Source organism: Heterodontus francisci, chromosome 22 (genome assembly GCF_036365525.1).
Source record: "Heterodontus francisci isolate sHetFra1 chromosome 22, sHetFra1.hap1, whole genome shotgun sequence".
Classification (NCBI taxonomy): Eukaryota; Metazoa; Chordata; class Chondrichthyes; order Heterodontiformes; family Heterodontidae; genus Heterodontus; species Heterodontus francisci.
In genome coordinates, this window is record NC_090392.1 from 79,815,183 (window position 1) to 79,834,939 (window position 19,757).

Consider the following 19,757-nt stretch of genomic DNA (forward strand, 5'->3'; position numbering starts at 1 on the left):
TTTTCCTGAGCCGACAGGGAAGGTCCACCGGATTTCAGCGGGAACCAGGCGACGGCAGCCACGTTCATAGACTCAGCATCAGAAATGTAGGTGCTACCGTTGTCATGGTAGCCACCAACCATCTAAATGCCCCCATTTCCAATCAAAGTGCTTTGCCTGTGGGAAAGTCGGTCATATCCAGACGGCTTGGAGGAGTAGAGGATGCAGTAAAGCTCCAGGTCGCAGCAATGCACCAGGTAGAGGTCATGGTAGACCTAAAGCTAGTTCAGGAGACTGGAAGTCCTCAAATGCACACATGATAGATTTAGAAACAGAAATTGATGTTGTCGAGCCGGAAGATCAAGAGTTGTGCTCAGAGAGCAAGAAAAACAGCATATGGAAGATGAGAGTAAAAGGGCTGAAGATATAATTCCAGCACCCATAGTAAAAATGAAAGTCAGTGATTCACAACTTACTTACATCATTGATACAGCTGTAGCTATGACTGTTGTCTCGGAAGGAGAGAACAAGAAGTACCTATGTCACATTCCCTTATGGAAAAACTGTGTGAAACTGACTAGTTATTCCAATAACGGTATTCCAGTGTTAGGTGAAATGAGTGTTAAGGTGGAATACAATGAGGCATACTATTACTTGCTATTGGTAGTAGTAGGAGGGAACAAAGTCTCCCTGATTGGAAGAAATTGTCTTAAGAAAATACATTTAAACTGGACCAAGTTATTTACAGTAGAGATCAGTAAGAGTACACCTGACATTGAGGAAGTGAAGACTGATTCAGTTTTAGCTAATGAGTTACCTATAAATTATCTTACATACACAAATGGCATGCCAGTGTCTGCCAGAGAAATTTCTGAAGAAACTCACCAGGATGTGGTGCTCAGTAAAGTACCAATTAGGTCATGAATGTCTGGTCTAAAGAGTGTGATGATGAGAAATTGCACGAGTATTTCACACAGAGAAATGAACTGAGTGTAGATCAAGGCTGTCTCCTATGGGGTTTAAGAGTCATTATTCCGCTAAGGTTTGGAGAGACACTGTTAGAGGAACTTCATCAAGACCACACAGTGATTGTCCATATGAAAGCAGTGGCAAGAAGCTATTTTTGATATCCAACGGCAGATAGAGATATTGAAGAGTTGGTGAAAAGTTGTGAAGTGTGTCTCAGAATGAGAAATGATCCAACCAAAGTTCCTTTTATTCCATGGTCACACACAAGAAAACTGTGGGAACGAGTACATGTCGATTTCTTTGAAGTGGAAGGTAAAGACTACTTTTTTTTGGTCAATAGCTATATCAAGTGGATAAATGTTGAGTCTATGCCCAATATTACAAGTGTCAAAACTATTGAGGTTTTGAGAAGTTGGTTTGCAATTTATGGGTTGCCAGAAGTGTTGATGTCAGATAATGGTCCGCAGTTTACGAAGAGTTTGAAATATTTCTGAGTAAGAATGGTTCAAACACACTCTACTACCACCATATCACCCAGCATCAAATGGTGCTGCAGAAAGAAGTGTACAAATTGTGAAGAGGTCTTTGCAGAAGTATTTTCTAGGAGACAAGCTAAGCAGTAATTTCCATGTTTCTCTTTGACACAGGCTAGACAATTTTCTGTTCTCTTAAAGAATAACCCTACAGTCTACAACAGGTTTCTCATCTTACGCTTTAGTGTTCAAACAGGCTCCGAGGGCAAGGTTTAGTTTGCTTAAACCTGATGTCAATAGTAAAGTAAGAGAAAAGCAAAGCAGAGTGAAGATGAGTCATGATACTCGAGACATGAAACTTAGAGAGTTCAGTGCTGGTCAGAAGATTGTGGTGAAAAACCAGCGAGGTGATAAGGAGAATTACATGTTTGGAGTTGTTGTAAAAAGACTAGGTGCATTCACATATCTAGTGAGAATTGGAGAGAGACTCCGTCAATGTCTTGTAGATCATTTGCGTGAAAGAGGAAATCTGAAAAAGGGAGAGCATGAGAAACCTCCTATGGTCCAAATTCTTACAGTCACATGGGAAAGTCAGAAAGCAAGTCACGAGGAAACTAAAAGTTTGCCAGTATCACAGAATCCACCGGTAGAGCAAAGTGAGTCTGCGTCTTTGATTGAGACTAATCAATCAATTTCACAGTCCCAACCATTAAGTGGAGTTTGTAGTCAAAGTTCAGGTTGACAAAGTCTGAGATGTTGAGACAGCAGAGTCAAGCTCATAGAAATGGAAGAAGATAGCCAGATAGGTTAATTGAAAGTATGTAGGAAGGAAAAAGAAATAGGTTGTTCTTTTCATTACTCCTGTCAAATGATGATATTTTTGTTAAAGACATACTGGTGTTAAGGAAAAACATTTTTTTTACATTTAATTTGCTCTGGAAATATTGGTCATATATGTTTTAGTTGTGATTACAGTAAAAGCAAGCATGCAACCCAACCTGTTAAATTTTAGGTATTTTTATTGTATTCTGGGAAATTATGTACATGTACCATTTTACATTTTAATGTATAAGTTGTTTTTTTAAGTGGGGAGGGAGTGTGATCTATGTATTGAACCGGCTGAGTATTTTGTATATTGCCTCTCTGCTGCCCTCTGTGTTGGGAGGTATAAATAAAGTTTAATAATGGCTACTTGCTGGAAGACCTCATGTTAGGCTTACTGAGTGAATATACAACAGTGAGGGAAAGGGGGAGAGGCACAGTTAACAAACGCTCCAATACAATAGTGTGGATGTCAGTGGGAGGTCAAAGATCCAGCGAGTGACAGTGCATAAGTTTACATAGAATTTACAGCACAGAAACAGGCTATTCGGCCCAACTGGTTCATGTCATGGTTTATGCTCCACATGAGCCCCATCCCACCCTATTTCATCTAACCCAATCAGAATATCCTTTTATTTCTTTCTCTTTCTTGTGTTTATCCAGTAAGCCCCCAGGATTCACATTAACCACCCAATCAAAGATTGTGAAATCCTGCCACGATTCCCAGTTTTTCCCGCATGGTTTAGTGAAACACAGTTTGAACACTTGCTTTGTTTCTTACTTGCAGATAAGCCACTCCCCCAGGGAGCACCTGGAAGTGTGATAGGAATTCTGGGAGGAATCATCGCTGCCGTTATCATCATCAGCGCCATAGTAACTGTCTTCTTTATTTATCGTCGGCAACAGAAGAGCCGAGCAGACACGGACAATGACCTGTGAGTACTGACCAAGAGCAACAACAATTTGCATTTATGTAGTGCCTTTCATGTAATAAAATGTCCCAAGACACTTCATGGGAACAGTATAAAGTAAATTTGACACTGAGCCACATAAGGTGATGTTAGGGCAGATGGCCAAAAGCTTGGTCAAAGAGGTAGGTTTTATTGACCGAGTACTGAGCACTAACTCTGCTCGATCAAGTGTGTGGTTCTGGAGTGTCTGCTCACCTGAATCTGTCGTATTTGGCTTCTTGAATATCCTCATGAGAAAATTTATGATTCTCAAAGACTGAGTGGTTGCAAAGTTACTGAGTTATCTCTCTCTCTCTATCTGTATCTTTCTATCTGCATCTCCCAATCTATCTGTCTCTCTTTATCTATCATCTAGATATCTGTCGTCTATCTATTTATCACTCTCTGTCTCTTGCATGCACTCACTAAAGGCCATTGTTATTATGTTATACCTCAGGCACTTCCTGCTGAATTAAGCACATTACATTAGAACTGTTTAAATGTTATTAAAATGTCCCCAATTCCATCTGTATATATGCTGACTCATTCTGAATTTCCATGGATGAAAGTTTTTATTAGCTGCTCCATGCATTTGTACTGCATTGAGTCACACGTTCACACGATGCAGTGAATGGATACAACTTCCTTTCCATGTTAGTTGGGTGTCGACAACGAGTCAACATTTTATTTTACACTGTGTTCTCCAGAAATATTAAACAGTACCACGGAGAAAATAACATCATATTAGCACAAGAGTAAAACACGGAGCATCAAAGTATAACACAACAACAACTTACAACTTCACCATAGTAAAACATCCCAAGGCATTTCACAGGAGCGATTATCATTTGGCAACGAATCACAAAAGGAGATATTAGGACTGATGACCAGAAGCTTGGTTTTAAGGAGCGTCTTAAAGGAGGAGAGAGAGGGAGAGAGGTTTAGGTAGGGAATTCCAGCGTTTACGGAATAAGGGATGAAGGCAGTGTCACAAATTGTGGAGAGACTAAAATCAGGGATGCACAAGAGGCCAGAATTGGAGGAGCACAGAGATCTCAGGGGGTTGTAGGGGCTGGAGGAAATTACAGAGATAGGGAAGGGTGAGGCCATGGACAGATTTGAAAACAAGGATGAGACTTTTAACCTCTCTTTATGGCTCAGTCCCTCTGACATTAGGGATCAACCTTGGAACCTTTCTCTGTGCAATTCCAAGGCTTGGTTTATTTTCCTTGTGCCTTGGTGACACAATATTCAAAGTGTCAGGTTTAATATTTCTACAATGAACCAATCCTGGTGCATGGCACAGTACAGGCCAGCTGTACCTCAACTGGAAGTGTTTTTTAAAAATTAATTCATGGGATGTGGGCATTGTTGGCCAGGCCAACATTTATTGCCCATCCCTAATTGCCCTTGAGAAGGTGGTGGTGAGCTGCCTTCTTGAACCGCTGCAGTCCATGTGGGGTAGGTCCAACCACAGTGCTGTTGGGAAGGGAGTTCCAGGATTTTGACCCAGCGACAGTGAAGGAACGGCGATATAGTTCCAAGTCAGGATGGTGTGTGACTTGGAGGGGAACTTGCAGGTGGTGGTTTTCCCATGTATTTGCAGCCTTCTAGTTGGTAGAGGTCGCCGGTTTGGAGGGTGCTGTCGAAGGAGCCTTGGTGAGTTGCTGCAGTGCATCTTGTAGATGGTACACACTGCTGCCACTGTGTGTCGGTGGTGGAGGGAGAGAATGTTTGTGGATGGGGTGCCAATCAAGCGGGCTGCTTTGACCTGGATGGTGTCGAGCTTCTTGAGTGTTGTTGGAGCTGCACCCATCCAGGCAAGTGGAGAGTATTCCATCAAACTCCTGACTTGTACCTTGTAGATGGTGGACAGGCTTTGGGGAATCAGGAGGTGAGTTACTCACTGCAGGATTCCTAGCCTCTGACCTGCTCTTGTAGCCACAGTATTTATATGGCTACTCCAGTTCAGTTTCTGGTCAATGGTAACCCCTACGATGTTGATAGTGGGGGATTCAGCGATGGTAATGCCGTTGAATGTCAAGGGGAGATGGTTACATTCTCTCTTGTTGGAGATGGTCATTGCCTGGTACTTGTATGGCATGAATGTTACTTGCCACTTATCAGCCCAATCCCGGATATTGTCCAGGTCTTTCTGCATTTCTACGCAGCCGATTTCAGCATCTGAGGAGTCACGAATGGTGCTGAACGTTGTGCAAATCATCAGTGAACATCCCCACTTCTCACCTTATGATTGAAGGAAGGTCATTGATGAAGCAGCTGAAGATGGTTGGGCCTAGGACACTACCCTGAGGAACTCCTGCAGTGATGTCCTGGAGCTCAGATGATTGACCTCCAACAACAACAACCACAACCATCTTCCTTTGCGCTAGATATGACTCCAAACAGCGGAGAGTTTCCCCCCGGATTCCCATTGACTTCAGTTTTGCTAGGACTCTTTGATACTCGGTCAAATGCTGCCTTGATATCAAGGGCAGTCACTCTCACCTCATCTCTTGAGTTCAGCTCTTTTGTCCATGTTTGAACCAAGGCTGTAATGAGGTCAGGAGCTGAGTGGCCCTGGCAGAACCCAAACTGAGTGTCACTGAGCAGGTTATTGCTAAGCAAGTGCCGCTTGATGGCACTGTTGATGGCACCTTCCCTCACTTTACTGATGATTGAGAGTAGACTGATGGGGTGGTAATTGGCCAGATTGCACTTATCCTGCTTTTTGTGTACAGGACATACCTGGGCAATTTTCCACATTGCAGGGTAGATGCCAGTGTTGTAGCTGTACTGGAACAGCTTGGCTGGGGGCGCGGCAAGTTCTGGAGCACAGGTCTTCAGTACTATTGCTGGAATGTTGTCAAGGCCCATAGCCTTTGCAGTATCCAGTGCCTTCAGTCGTTTCTTGATATCACGCGGAGTGAATCGAATTGGCTGAAGTCTGGCATCTGTGATGCTGGGGACTTCAGGAGGAGGCAGAGCTGGATCATCCACTTGGCACTTCTGGCTGAAGATTGTTGCAAATGCTTCACACTTATCTTTCGCACTGATGTGCTGGGCTCCCCCATCATTGAAGATGGGGATATTTGTGGAGCCACCTCCTCCAGTTAGTGGTTTAATTGTCCACCACCATTCATGGCTGGATGTGGCAGGACTACAGAGCTTAGATCTGATCCGTTGGTTATGGGATCGCTTAGCTCTGTCTACCGCATGCTGCTTACGCAGTTTGGCACACAGATAGTCCTGTGTTGTAACTTCACCAGGTTGATACCTCATTTTGAGGTATGCCTGGTGCTGCTCCTGGCATGCCCTCCTGCACTCTTCATTGAACCAGGGTTGGTCCCCCGCCTTGATGGTAATGGTAGAGTGGGGGATATGCTGGGCCATGAGATTACAGATTGTAGTTGAGTACAATTCTGCTGTTGCTGATGGCCCACAGCGCCTCATGGATGCCCAGTTTTGTATTGCTAGATGTGTTCGAAATCTATCCCATTTAGCACGGTGATAGTGCCGCACAACACAATGGAGGGTATCCTCAATGTGAAGGCGGGACTTTGTCTCCGTTTGAGGAACCACATGGGAGATCAGGACACAGAAGGAACTGAGAGCATTGGGACTTGTGTCCCTGCAGGTCATGAGCTGTCTCTGATTATTAGAATTAGAATTGCATAAAACTCCAAGTGAGCAGGTTAGCAGCAGCTGAGTGAGTTGATGGAAATCGGGACCCCTGCTCCCTCAGTCCACTCCAGCCTGCACCCACATGGAATTACAGCATTGGTGTAGCAATACAGACTCTTCACAGATGGCAGTAGATGTAATGTCCCTTTTAAATTGAGGCTATGCTTACAGGGCAATGACACCCCCCAGAACTGATAGGTTATATTTATCAGGAAAAGCTCAACTGGCTGGGGCTCTTTTCGCGAGAAAAGAGAAGGCTGAGATAGTGATCTTCAGAATTATGAGAGGGTTTGATGGGGTAGACATAGAGAAGATGATTCCACTTTTGGGCAAACTAGAACTCGGAGCCATCCATATGACAGAGTCATTGATAAATCCAATAGGGAATTCAGGAGAAACTTCTTTACCCAGAGGGTGGTGAGAATGTGGAACTTGCTTCCACAGGGAGTGATTGGGGTGAATTGTATCGATACATTTAAGGAGAAGCTGGATAAACACATGAGGGAGAAAGGAATAGAAGGATATACTGACAGGGTGAGATGAAGAGGGGGTGGGAGGAGGCTCATGTGGAGCAGAAACACCGGCACGGAGCAGGTGGGCCGAATGGCCTGTTTCTGTGCTGTACATTCGATGGAATTTCTTGGTGGGCTGTGCCCACACATGTTCTGAACTCAATCTGTATATACAGTGGGTGTACCCAGGGACTGGCAGTAATGCCAGAAAACAATGTAATCACCTCCACTACCAACTGCAGACTATCCCAGTGTCAGGCGGGGTTCAGTCATATTGCCAGACACCGCTCCACTCCTCCCCATCCCACCTCCTGGAGGTCCAGGGATAAGTCAGTGTGGTGACGCTTTGTCCCAGGAAAGAAGGACTGAAACTCATCTCTCAAGGGAGTTTCCTGAGGTTCTGCTTGCCAGCTACCTGGGTCCTATTGTGATAAAAAGAGGGTATAGGCTCATTTGGGTGTGAGATAGAGGGTTAATAGTGTTGTGATGTTGACTCTGAGGACGGCTGCAAGATTATGTGGGATGGGATCTGGATCATTGCCTGTTGATAGTTGTAATTAATCACTTCTACACACTAACCTCTCTTAATTGCGATTGTCTTCATTTGATTTTTTAAATTATAGAAATACGAAGCTTAGACCGGCAAGGTACCACACATTCACAGTGCACGCTCATTGTGAGTTTGGGACCACACTTATTCCACTTATTTTATGTTCTGAAGAAGAGTCACTGACATGAAACGTTAACTCTGCTTCTCTCTCCACAGATGCTGCCAGACTTGCTGAGTATTTCCAGCATTTTCTGTTTTTATTTCAGATTTCACTCTGTTTAACTCTGGTGACTAGCAGCACAGTCTGAAACACAGAAAATCTACCAGCCTCCCTGTTAAAGTACTTGTGTTTACATTAATATGGACAAGCAGGCACAGATATACATTGACACAGGTCAACGCAGTGACGGGTAAACGCAGGGACGGGTAAACACAGACAATGATGTACACAGACACAGATTAACTCAGACAGCTGAGGTGGAATGACATTGACATTCTGGTCACCTTCCTGAGCAGTTTGGTGTGGAGCTGGGTGACATTAGGGCTTTAATATGTAGAGGCTCAGAGTAGTTCGAGCAGGTGAAGTTGCTTTCTGACCAAACTAAAATCAGTTAGTATACTCTGAAGAGAGCACAAATTGCTGGGAATTAGACCAAATCCACAATTGCCCACAGGAATTCCCAATCTCTTAAAGATGAGGGGCTCAGAGCCCAAACTCTGCCTGTCGATGCCAACGCTCAGTCATTACTGCCCAGACATTGGTTCCTGCTCATTGCTGTATTGTGATAATCTTTACATTCTGTGTCTATTTGTCTGAATGCCATTCGGGAAGTCTGTGACCCTGCGATTTCCACTCTGACCACGTTTCCTGTGGCCACAATGACATATTACTCAATGGCTGTGTAACAGCCCTGACAACCAATTTTATCTGCAGCGCCTGTGGAAGAGTCTGTCACTCTAGAATTGGCCTTTAAAACCACTCCAGGTACTGCTCCACGAACCACTGATCACCTCTAGGCGCTTACCCATTGTCTCCCAAGACAAGGAGGCCAAAGAAGAGGACTGTGGGAATTAATCCTCCAGTTTAGAACCAGAGACAAATTATGGCACAGAAGGAGGCCATTCAGCCCATTGTGTCCATGCCAGCCAAAAAAACTAGCCACCCAATCTAATCCCACCTGGTCCATAGCCTTGCCGGTTACAGCACTTCTGGTGCATGGTCCAGGTACCTTTTAAATGAATTGAGGGTTTCTGCCTCCACCACCATTCTTGGCAGTGAATTCCAGACACCCTCTGGGTGAAAAAGTTTCCCCTCATGTCCCCTCTAATTCTTCTACCAATCACCTTAAATCTGTGTCCCTGGTAATTGACCTCTTCATTAGGGGAAACAGGTCCTTCCTGTCTACTCTATCTAGGCCCCTCATAATTGTGTACACCTCAATTAAGTCACCCCTCAGCCTCCTCTGTTCTAATGAAAACAACCCTAACCTATCTAATCTTTCCTCATAGCTGCAACTTTTGAGCCCTGGCAACATTCTTGTAAATCTCGTCTGTACTCTCTCCAGAGCAGTTATGTCCTTCCTGTAATGTGGTGACCAGAACTGTACACAATACTCCAGCTGTGGCCTAATCAGTGTTTTATACAGTTTCAGCATTACATATCTGCTTTTGTATTCTATACCTTGGCCAATAAAGGAAAGCATTCCATATGCCTTCTTCACCACTCTGCCTACCTGTCCTGCCACCTTCAGGGACCTGTGGACATGCACTCCATGGTCTCTCACTTCTTCTACCCCTCTCAATATCCTCCCGTTTATTGTGCATTCCCTCACTTTATTTGCCCTCCCCAAGTGCATTACCTCACACTTCTCTGGATTGAATTCCATTTGCCACTTTTCTGCCCACTCAACCAAACCATTGATATCTTTCTGGAATCTACAGCTATCCTCTTCACTATCAACTACACGGACAATTTTTGTGTCATCAGCAAATTTCCCAATCATGCCTCGCACATTTAAGTCCAATTCATTAATATATACCACAAACAACAAGGGACCCAACACTGAGTCCTGTGGAACGCCCAACTATTATTGCCCTATAATTTTTGCACTCAGAATTTTGCTTACATATTTGTTCTTCTATCTCCCTCTCACTATTTGGGGGTCTGTAGTACACTCCTAGTAGTGTGGCTGCCCTTTTTTTATTTCTTGAGCTTCACCCATATGGCCTTGTTCGATGATTCATTTAGCATATCATCCCTCCTCACAGCTGTTATTGATTCTTTAACTAATAATGCTACACCCCCTCCTTTTTTTTATCTCCCTCTCTATCCTGCCTGAAAACTCTATATCCGGGGATGTTGAGCTGTCATTCTTACCCCTCTCTGAGCCAAGTTTCTGTTATAACGATATCGTGTTGCCATGTGTCTATCTCTGCCCTCAGCCCATCGGCTTTATTTACTATACTCCTTACATTTAAATAAATACCCTTTAACACGGCCAAATTCCTGTGCTGCACACTTTTTAACCTTTGCTTCTTTTGTCTTTCAGAGTCACTCGCTAATTTTCTGCCTCCTGTTCCCTGCTCTGAATTTGTCCTATCGAAGACTCTGCTCAAATTCCCATCCTCCTGCCAAACTAGTTTAAACCATCCCCAACAGCACTAGCAAACCTTCCTGCAAGGATATTTGTCCCAGTCCTGTTCAGGTGCAGACGTCCAGCTTGAACAGGTCCCACTTTCCCCAGAACCGGTCCCAATGCCCCTGAAATCTGAAGCCCTCCCTCCTGCACCATCTCTCCAGCCACGCATTCATCTGGTGTATTCTCCTATTTCTATACTCACTAGCACGTGGCCTTGGGAGTAATCCGGAGATTACTACCTTTGAGGTCCTGCTTGCTAATATCATTCCTAACTCCCTAAACGCAGCCTGCAGGACCTCATCCCTCTTTCACTTTCTCTAAGCAGCTTTGAGCAGACTGTTTGTAACTCTTTGCTGGTACACTTTTCAAATTAAAGCTGACTTATTAGAAGTTAAGAATCAATTTCATGCTCTTTGCTCTTGATAAATCACTGATGCTGTTGCTTGTGTTTCTATCGGCACAGGGCAGCTGGTAATCTGAAAGGAATCAGTTTTACCATCACTCTGATATATCACCCTTCCAACAGAGAGCTGGGATAAGACTGTGCCTCAGTCCTGAGGCTGTGTGTGTGTGTTTGTGCGCGTGTATGTGTGTGTGATATTATCACATCTGTATCCTGAGGAGAGTGACTGCTAACTAATTTTCATAGTTTGCCAAATCTCTCCACAGTTCAGAGATATGATTACCTCTCTGGCTGAGACACTCTCTCTTTCCAGTGATGAACTGGAAACTTTAAGAAATGATTGAGACAGGAAGGTGTCTGTCCTCTCCGTGAGCACAGCGCAGAGTGAAAGTTATCTGATAGCAATCATTACTGATTGAGAACCGGTGAGTAGAGCTAACAGCTCCTCTGTCACTTCAACAGTGACTCACTGGAAACGTTTAGGAGCTTCTCATGACCAATTCCTTTAGAGGGTTAATTGTAAGACAGTAAATGTGAGTGAATGATTCTGTAATCTCCTCCAGCTCTACAACCCTCCGAGATTTCCACACTCCTCCAATTCTGGCCTCTTGAGCGTCTTCGATTTTAATCTCTCCACCATTAGCGGCCGTGCCTTCAGCTGCCTGGGCCCTAAGCTCTGGAAATCCCTCCCTAAACCTCTCCGCCTCTCGAAATCACACTCTTCCTTTAAGACACTCCTCAAAACCTACCTCTTTGATCAGGTTTTTGGTCATCTGTCCAAATATCTCTTCATGTGGCTCAGTGTCTTGCTTTGTTTGATAATGCTCTTGTGAAGCACCTTGGGACATATTACTATATTCAAGGTGCTATATAAATACAAGTTGTTGTTACAATATCAGTCGGCTACATTGATGGATTGTTTGCCCTTATGTAGTATGGATCTGAGGATTGTATCCATCCAAAGTGGATTAATCGACGTTAGGGAAGTTTTCTGAGGACAAAAATTGTTTGCTTATTTAGCTCTTGTAAACACTTATTGAAGATGAACTTGATCAGCTGCGCAATCAAACTGAGAAGTCAGTGTTTTAATCCAGGTCAGGCCTGGAGTCAGTCTGCTTTAGGTTCTATTAAACCCCAGGACCAGGTGAGCTTCACTGCAATAATGCAAAATGAGCATACGAACACACATACGAACAAACGAATTAGGAGCAGGAGTAGGCCATTCGGCCCTTCGAGCCTGCTCCGCCATTCAATAGGTTCATGCCTGAACTGATTACTCCACATTTCCACCTACCCCCAATAACCTTTCACCCCCTTGCTTATCAAGAATCTATCTACCTCTGCCTTAAAAATATTCAAAAACTCTGCTTCCACTGCCTTTTGAGGAAGAGAATTCCAAAGACTCACGCCCTCTGAGAGAAAAGATTTCTCCTCATCTCTGTCTTAAATGAGTGACCCCTTATTTTTAAACAGTGATCCCTAGTTCTAGATTCTCCCACAAGGGGAAACATACTTTCCACATCCACCCTGTCAAGACATCTCAGGATCTGATATGTTTCAATCAGGATCAGGAGCAGAGACTCATACAGCAGAACTGGGATGAGAGGATTGTCCTGTGTGGAGAGATTGAGTAACTTCAGCCTTTAGTCCCGAGAGTTTAGAAGAATGAGAGGAGATCTCATTGAAACATATAAAATTCTTAGAGGGTTTGACAGAGTGGATGCTGAGAGGCTCTTTCCCCCGACTGGAGAGTCTGGAACTAAGGGGTCACAGTCTCAGGATAAAAGGTTTTCATTTAGGACCAAGATGAGGAGAGATTTCTTTGCTCAGAGGGTTGTGAATCTTTGGAATTCTCTACCCCAGAGGCTGTGGATGCTCAGTCATTGAGTATATTTACTCCTCACCCTCCTCTACCCCACTCCTTGCCCCCTCCAATCCTCATTCCCTCCACTCCTCCACTCCTCTACTTCAATCCTCACTCCCTCCACTCCTCTACCCCTTCACTCCTCACTCCCTCCACTCCTCTACTCCTTCACTCCTCACTCTCTCCACTCCTCCACTCCTCTACCCCTTCACTCCTCACTTCCTCCACTCCTCCACTCCTCTACTCCTCCAGTCCTCTACTCCTTCACTCCCTCCACTCCTCCACTCCTCTACCCCTTCAATCCTCGCTCCCTCCACTCCTTCACTCCTCTACTCCTTCAATCCTCACTCCCGCTACTCCTTCAATCCTCACTCCCTCCACTCCTCCACTCCTCTACCCCTTCACTCCTCACTCCCTCCACTCCTTCACTCCTCTACTTCACTCCTCACTCCCTCCACCCCTTCACTCCTCTACTCCTTCAATCCTCACTCCCTCCACTCCTCCACTCCTCCAATCCTCACTCCCTCCACTCCTCTACTCCTTCAATCCTCCCTCCCTCCACTCCTCTACTCCTTCAATATTCACTCCCTCCACTCCTCCACTCCTCTACCCCTTCAATCCTCACTCCCTCCACTCCTCTACCCCACCAATCCTCACTCCCTCCACTCCTCCACTCCTCTACTCCTTCAATCCTCCCTCCCTCCACTCCTTCACTCCTCTACTCCTTCAATCCTCACTCCCCCCATTCCTCTACCCCTTCACTTTTCACTCCCTCCACTCCTCACCGATATTCCCTCTAAGCTGCGCAGTTGGACAGCGACCCAAAGGTCCCCGCCCAGGCCGCGCACAAGTCAGCCCCTTTAAATTATTGTGCGTGCACAGCCGACCAAAAACATTTAAAGGGGCGGGCACTTAAAGAAACTGCCCACGTGCTTGAGAAAGAAATTACATGGAACGTTGCTCCTCACCCCTTCCACTCTTTACCCCCCCTCCACTCAGGGTCCTTCCCATTCACACAGACCCTTACCCAGTTACCCTGCAGAGTTTGTATCAGTCACCCAGCTGTGATTCGTCCATCTCAATTCTCTGCCACCAATACCGTGTCTCCTCATTTTCTCCACTAGTTTTCCATGTGGCACCTTATCAAAACCTTTATTGAAATCCGTGTAAATCTCCTGTACAGTCTCACCCTCATCCATACCCTTTGTTACTTTACCAAAAAATTCTGTTAAATTGGTCTGGCTTAACTACTCCCCTTCCATAAATTAGTCTACCTGCTATTTCTATCTCCCTTAACTGCTCTACTTATCTTTGGCAATCGATAGTTGAATTTTCCCTGACACTGAATCTCCTGATTCTTCCCACATCCATCCTTTGGTACCATCCCCTAAACAAATCCCAAAATAATTTTGCCAGCGGTTCTGCCAGCGCATCCTTGAGTTCCCAAAAAGCTCTGAGATCATATGCATTTGGCCCAGGTATGTTTATTCATTTGGATGTTATTCAGCTGGGAGCTGAGTGGGAATGTTAACTTTATTACAATCCTCAATCTGTCTCTCTGGGCACATCTTATGGACCATTGAGATGTAACAGTATTACTGTGGGATTCTAGCCCAGTGTCTCATTGGGCTGTGTGGTGTAAGAGCATTAACTGGGGATTCTGGCTGTTTCTCAGCGCTGAATGGCAATTACAGCAATGGATTCAGTATAAGCAGCAGGCATAGAGGATTAACAGTAATCACTGGAGGTTTATTAAATGAATGAGGGTTACCCAGGAAACATGGGCAGTGGCGGGAGATAGCGGAGGTACTCCTGTGTGCAAGGAGTTGTGCCGCAACACGTGTGCAGGAGACAGGATCTGAACAAAAACAAAAACAAATCCTAGCCCCCAAGAGAAGTGTGGAGAGGCAGATTCAAGATGTGCAGTGTGAAACCGTTTCACATGCTTCCCAATGTGTGAGAGTTTCCACAGCAACTCCACCTCAGAACTGAAATGTTTATGTTTCTGTCACAAACAGGATTGATTTACCACCATCCCATAAGCCACCGCCTCCGGAAAAGAAGACTGAGATGAAGAGCCACCTGACAGCAGATGATATCCAGGTAACAGCAGTTTACAGCTGGAACTAGTCAAACCCCATCCTCTGGTCAAGGAAACTGTCCCCAAGTGGCCAGCGGAGGGGCAGGGGAAACAGTGTGTCTGCACACCCGGGGGATGGACACCAGGACATAAGAGATTATGTAGGGGAACAATAGCTTTGTAATTGTGCAACCTGAACATTTGTATTGTAGCAATGAGCCAGCTGTGGATTGGGCACGGTAATATTCTTATTGTGGCCAATCCTGGGCACCACACACTTCAGAAAGATGTCAAGAACTGGGAGAGGGTGTAGAAGAGATTTACTGGAATGGTACCAGGGATGAGGGAATTCAGTTACATGGGGAAGCTGGGATTGTTCTCCTTAGAGTAGAGACGGTTAAGGGGAGATTTAATAAAGGCGTTCAAAATTATGAGGAGGTTTGAGAGAGTAAATAAGGAGAAGCTGTTTCCAGTGGCAGGGGGGTCAGTTACCAGAATGACACAGATTCAAAATAATTGCAAAAAAGCTAGTGGGGAGATGTTTACACGGTGAGTTGTTGCGATCTGGAATTTGCTGCCTGAAAGGACGTTGGAAGCAGATTCAATAGTGACTTTCAAAAGGGAATTGGATAAATACTTAAAAAATGAAAAATTTTCAGGACTTTGGGGAAAAAGCAGGAGAGTGGGATTAATTGGATAGCTCTTGCAGCAGGCTGGCACAGACACAGTGGGCTGAATGGCCTCCTCTGTGCTGTAAAATTCTATATCTCTGTATATTTCATTCATGGGTCACTGAGGCCAGATGTTGGGCATTGACGTGACAACAGAGCACAAGCCCAAGTTACCAGTCTCAGCCACTCTGAGATCCAAGTCCCCATCCAGACGGTGAGGAGGGAGAATCGGAGGAGACGCCCGGGGCCATGTCAACCCACCTGCTGCTGGGCAGAGGGCAGGATGGTGATGTGCGGAGGAAGGAAGTGTGTGCAAGTAGGAAAATAGGAACAGGAGTAAGGCTATTCTGCCCCAAAAGCCTGTTCTGTCATTCAGTTAACTTGTGTCTGATCTGTACATTAGCTCCATCTCATCACCTTGGTTCCATATCCCATGCCTGACAAAAATAAAGGCAAAGAAAATCTATGAGTGCTGGAAATTTGAACTAAGGCCTGACAGCACAGGCAGGTCAGTCAATGACTAAAAACGAAACAACAGTTTGCATTTCAAAGGGCCTTTCTGCTTGCCAGGCACTGGAAACCCTTTGAGTCGTTCCAAAGGGATCCCTTGTTCTCCACTCTTTGCTTGGACATGTCTTGGTTGTTCTTTGTCCATTCAATATGAGGTCCCGCTCCAGCAGACCTTTGCCACTTCAGGTGAAATGTCTTTGATTAAAGGAGAGTTTCTGAGCACCTTGATTCAGCAGATGGCACACTCACCTCTGAGGCAGAGAGTCATGAATTGAAGTCCCACTCCAGGGACTTGAGCACATAATCCAGACTGATGCTCCGAGTGCAGTACTGAGGGAGTGCTGCATAGTTGGAGGTGCTGTCTTTCGGCCAAGACGTTAAACCAAGGCCCTGTTTGCCCTGTCAGGCAGAGGTTAAAGATCCCATTTCAAAATGGGATGGAGACCTGGTCAGTGTCCTGACCAATATTTATCCTTCAATAAATATCATCAAAAACAGTTTATCTTATCATTAATCACATTGATGTTTGTGGGACCTTCCTGTGTGCAAATAAACTGCCCCATTTCCCTACATTACAACGTCACTGCTTTTCAAAAGTAATTCATTGGCTGCAAAGGTCTTTGGGACATACTGAGGTAAGGAAAGGCACTATACAAATGCAGTTGTTCTCTTTAGTTGTGTTGACTGTCTGTTTTCTGGTTTATTGGCTTCAGTTATTTCACCAGCGTCTGCTCCCTCACGGAGTCGGGCAAATCAGGTGCTGAGAAGGTGAATGTCTCTGCAAAACCGACCTGTGTCAGAATAGTTGTAGTGTGATGTATTAGTGATTCAGAAAACTTGCCAATAAACTAACGGGGAAATATTTAATAAAGCAATGTTTAATAGTTTATGACCAGATTACAAGATAGATCACAAGCCTACTCAACTTTTGTCAAAACACTAAGTGACATTCACTGGGATACAGTTCCACACACACTGACTCTCACTGGGGTACAGTTCCACACACACTGACTCTCACTGGGGTACAGTTCCACACACACTGACTCTCACTGGGGTACATGTTCCACACACACTGACTCTCACTGGGGTACAGCTCCACACACACTGACTCTCACTGGGGTACAGTTCCACACGCACTGACTCTCACTGGGGTACAGTTCCACACACACTGACTCTCACTGGGGTACAGTTCCTCACACACTGACTCTCACTGGGGTACAGTTCCACACACACTGACTCTCACTGGGATACAGTTCCTCACACACTGACTCTCACTGGGGTACAGTTCCACACACACTGACTCTCACTGGGGTACAGTTCCACACAAACTGACTCTCACTGGGGTACAGTTCCTCACACACTGACTCTCACTGGGGTACAGTTCCATACACACTGACTCTCACTGGGGTACAGTTCCACACACACTGACTCTCACTGGGGTACAGTTCCTCACACACTGACTCTCACTGGGGTACAGTTCCACACACACTGACTCTCACTGGGGTACAGTTCCTCACACACTGACTCTCACTGGGGTACAGTTCCACACATACTGACTCTCACTGAGGTGCAGTTCCACACGCACTGACTCTCACTGGGATACAGTTCCACACACACTGACTCTCACTGGGGTACAGTTCCTCACACACTGACTCTCACTGGGGTACAGTTCCACACACACTGACTCTCACTGGGGTACAGTTCCTCACACACTGACTCTCACTGGGGTACAGTTCCTCACACACTGACTCTCACTGGGGTACAGTTCCACACACACTGACTCTCACTGGGGTACAGTTCCTCACACACTGACTCTCACTGGGGTACAGTTCCACACACACTGACTCTCACTGGGGTACAGTTCCTCACACACTGACTTTCACTGGGGTACATTTCCACACACCCTGACTTTCACTGGGGTACAGTTCCACACACACTGACACTCACTGGGATACAGTTCCACACACACTGACTCTCACTGAGGTACAGTTCCACACAGATTAACTCTCACTGGGATACAGTTCCACACACACTGACTCTCACTGGGGTACAGTTCCATACAAACTGACTCTCACTGGGGTACAGTTCCTCACACACTGACTCTCACCGGGTACAGTTCCACACGCACTGATTCACTGGGGTACAGTTCCTCACACACTGACTCTCACTGGGGTACAGTTCCACACGCACTGATTCACTGGGGTACAGTTCCACACACACTGACTCTCACTGGGGTACAGTTCCACACACACTGACTCTCACTGGGGTACAGTTCCACACACACTGACTCTCACTGGGGTACAGTTCCGCACACACTGACTTTCACTGGGATACAGTTCCACACACACTGACTCTCACTGGGGTACAGTTCCATACACACTGATGCTCACTGGGGTACAGTTCCACACACACTGACTCTCACTGAGGTACAGTTCCACACACACTGACTCTCACTGGGGTACATTTCCACACAGATTGACTCTCACTGGGGTACAGTTCCACACACACTGACTCTCACTGAGGTACAGTTCCACACACACTGACTCTCACTGGGGTACAGTTCCACACACACTGACTCTCACTGGGGTACAGTTCCACACATACTGACTCTCACTGAGGTACAGTTCCACACTCACTGACTCTCACTGGGGTACAGTTCCGCACACACTGACTCTCACTGGGGTACAGTTCCTCACGCACTGACTCTCACTGGGGTACATTCCGCACACACTGACTTTCACTGGGGTACAGTTCCACACTCACTGACTCTCACTGGGGTACAGTTCCACACGCACTGATTCAATGGGGTACAGTTCCACACGTACTGACTCTCACCGGGGTACAGTTCCACACGCACTGATTCACTGGGGTACAGTTCCACACGCACTGATTCACTGGGGTACAGTTCCACACGCACTGATTCACTGGGGTACAGTTCCACACTCACTGACTCTCACTGGGGTACAGTTCCGCACACACTGACTCTCACTGGGGTACAGTTCCACACGCACTGATTCACTGGGGTACAGTTCCACACGCACTGATTCACTGGGGTACAGTTCCACACGCACTGATTCACTGGGGTACAGTTCCTCACACACTGACTCTCACTGGGGTACAGTTCCACACGCACTGATTCACTGGGGAACAGTTCCGCAAACACTGACTTTCACTGGGGTACAGTTCCACACACACTGACTCTCACTTGGATACAGTTCCACACACACTGATTCACTGGGGTACAGTTCCACACACACTGACTCTCACTGGGATACAGTTCCACACGCACTGATTCACTGGGGTACAGTTGCACACACACGGACTCTCACCGGGGTCCAGTTCCACACACACTGACTCTCACTGGGGTACAGTTCCACACACACTGACTCTCACCGGGGTACAGTTCCTCACACACTGACTCTCACCGGGGTACAGTTCCACACAGATTGACTCTCACTGGGGTACAGTTCCACACACACTGACGCTCACTGGGGTACAGTTCCACACGCACTGATTCACTGGGGTACAGTTCCGCACACATGGACTCTCACTGGGGTACAGTTTCACACAGACTGATTCTCACTGGGGTACAGTTCCACACATACTGATTCTCACTGGGGTACAGTTCCACACACACTGACTCTCACTGGG

The 19,757-nt window shown here is 45.9% G+C and overlaps 1 protein-coding gene across 5 annotated transcripts in view; it reads left to right on the forward strand.

Moving 5' to 3' along the window:
- The window catches only part of nectin1b (nectin cell adhesion molecule 1b), a 468,850-nt gene that overhangs the window by 349,084 nt on the left and 100,009 nt on the right, over window positions 1–19,757 (forward strand). For 4 of the 5 annotated variants that reach the window (XM_068054140.1, XM_068054136.1, XM_068054139.1 and 1 more), the window contains exons 6-7: window positions 3,031–3,178; window positions 14,864–14,948. In XM_068054140.1, the coding sequence (XP_067910241.1) occupies window positions 3,031–3,178; window positions 14,864–14,948 (233 nt within the window). Of the gene's footprint in view, window positions 1–3,030; window positions 3,179–8,012; window positions 8,066–14,863; window positions 14,949–19,757 lie in introns of those variants that run through there. The other variant, XM_068054141.1, reaches the window with a different exon arrangement.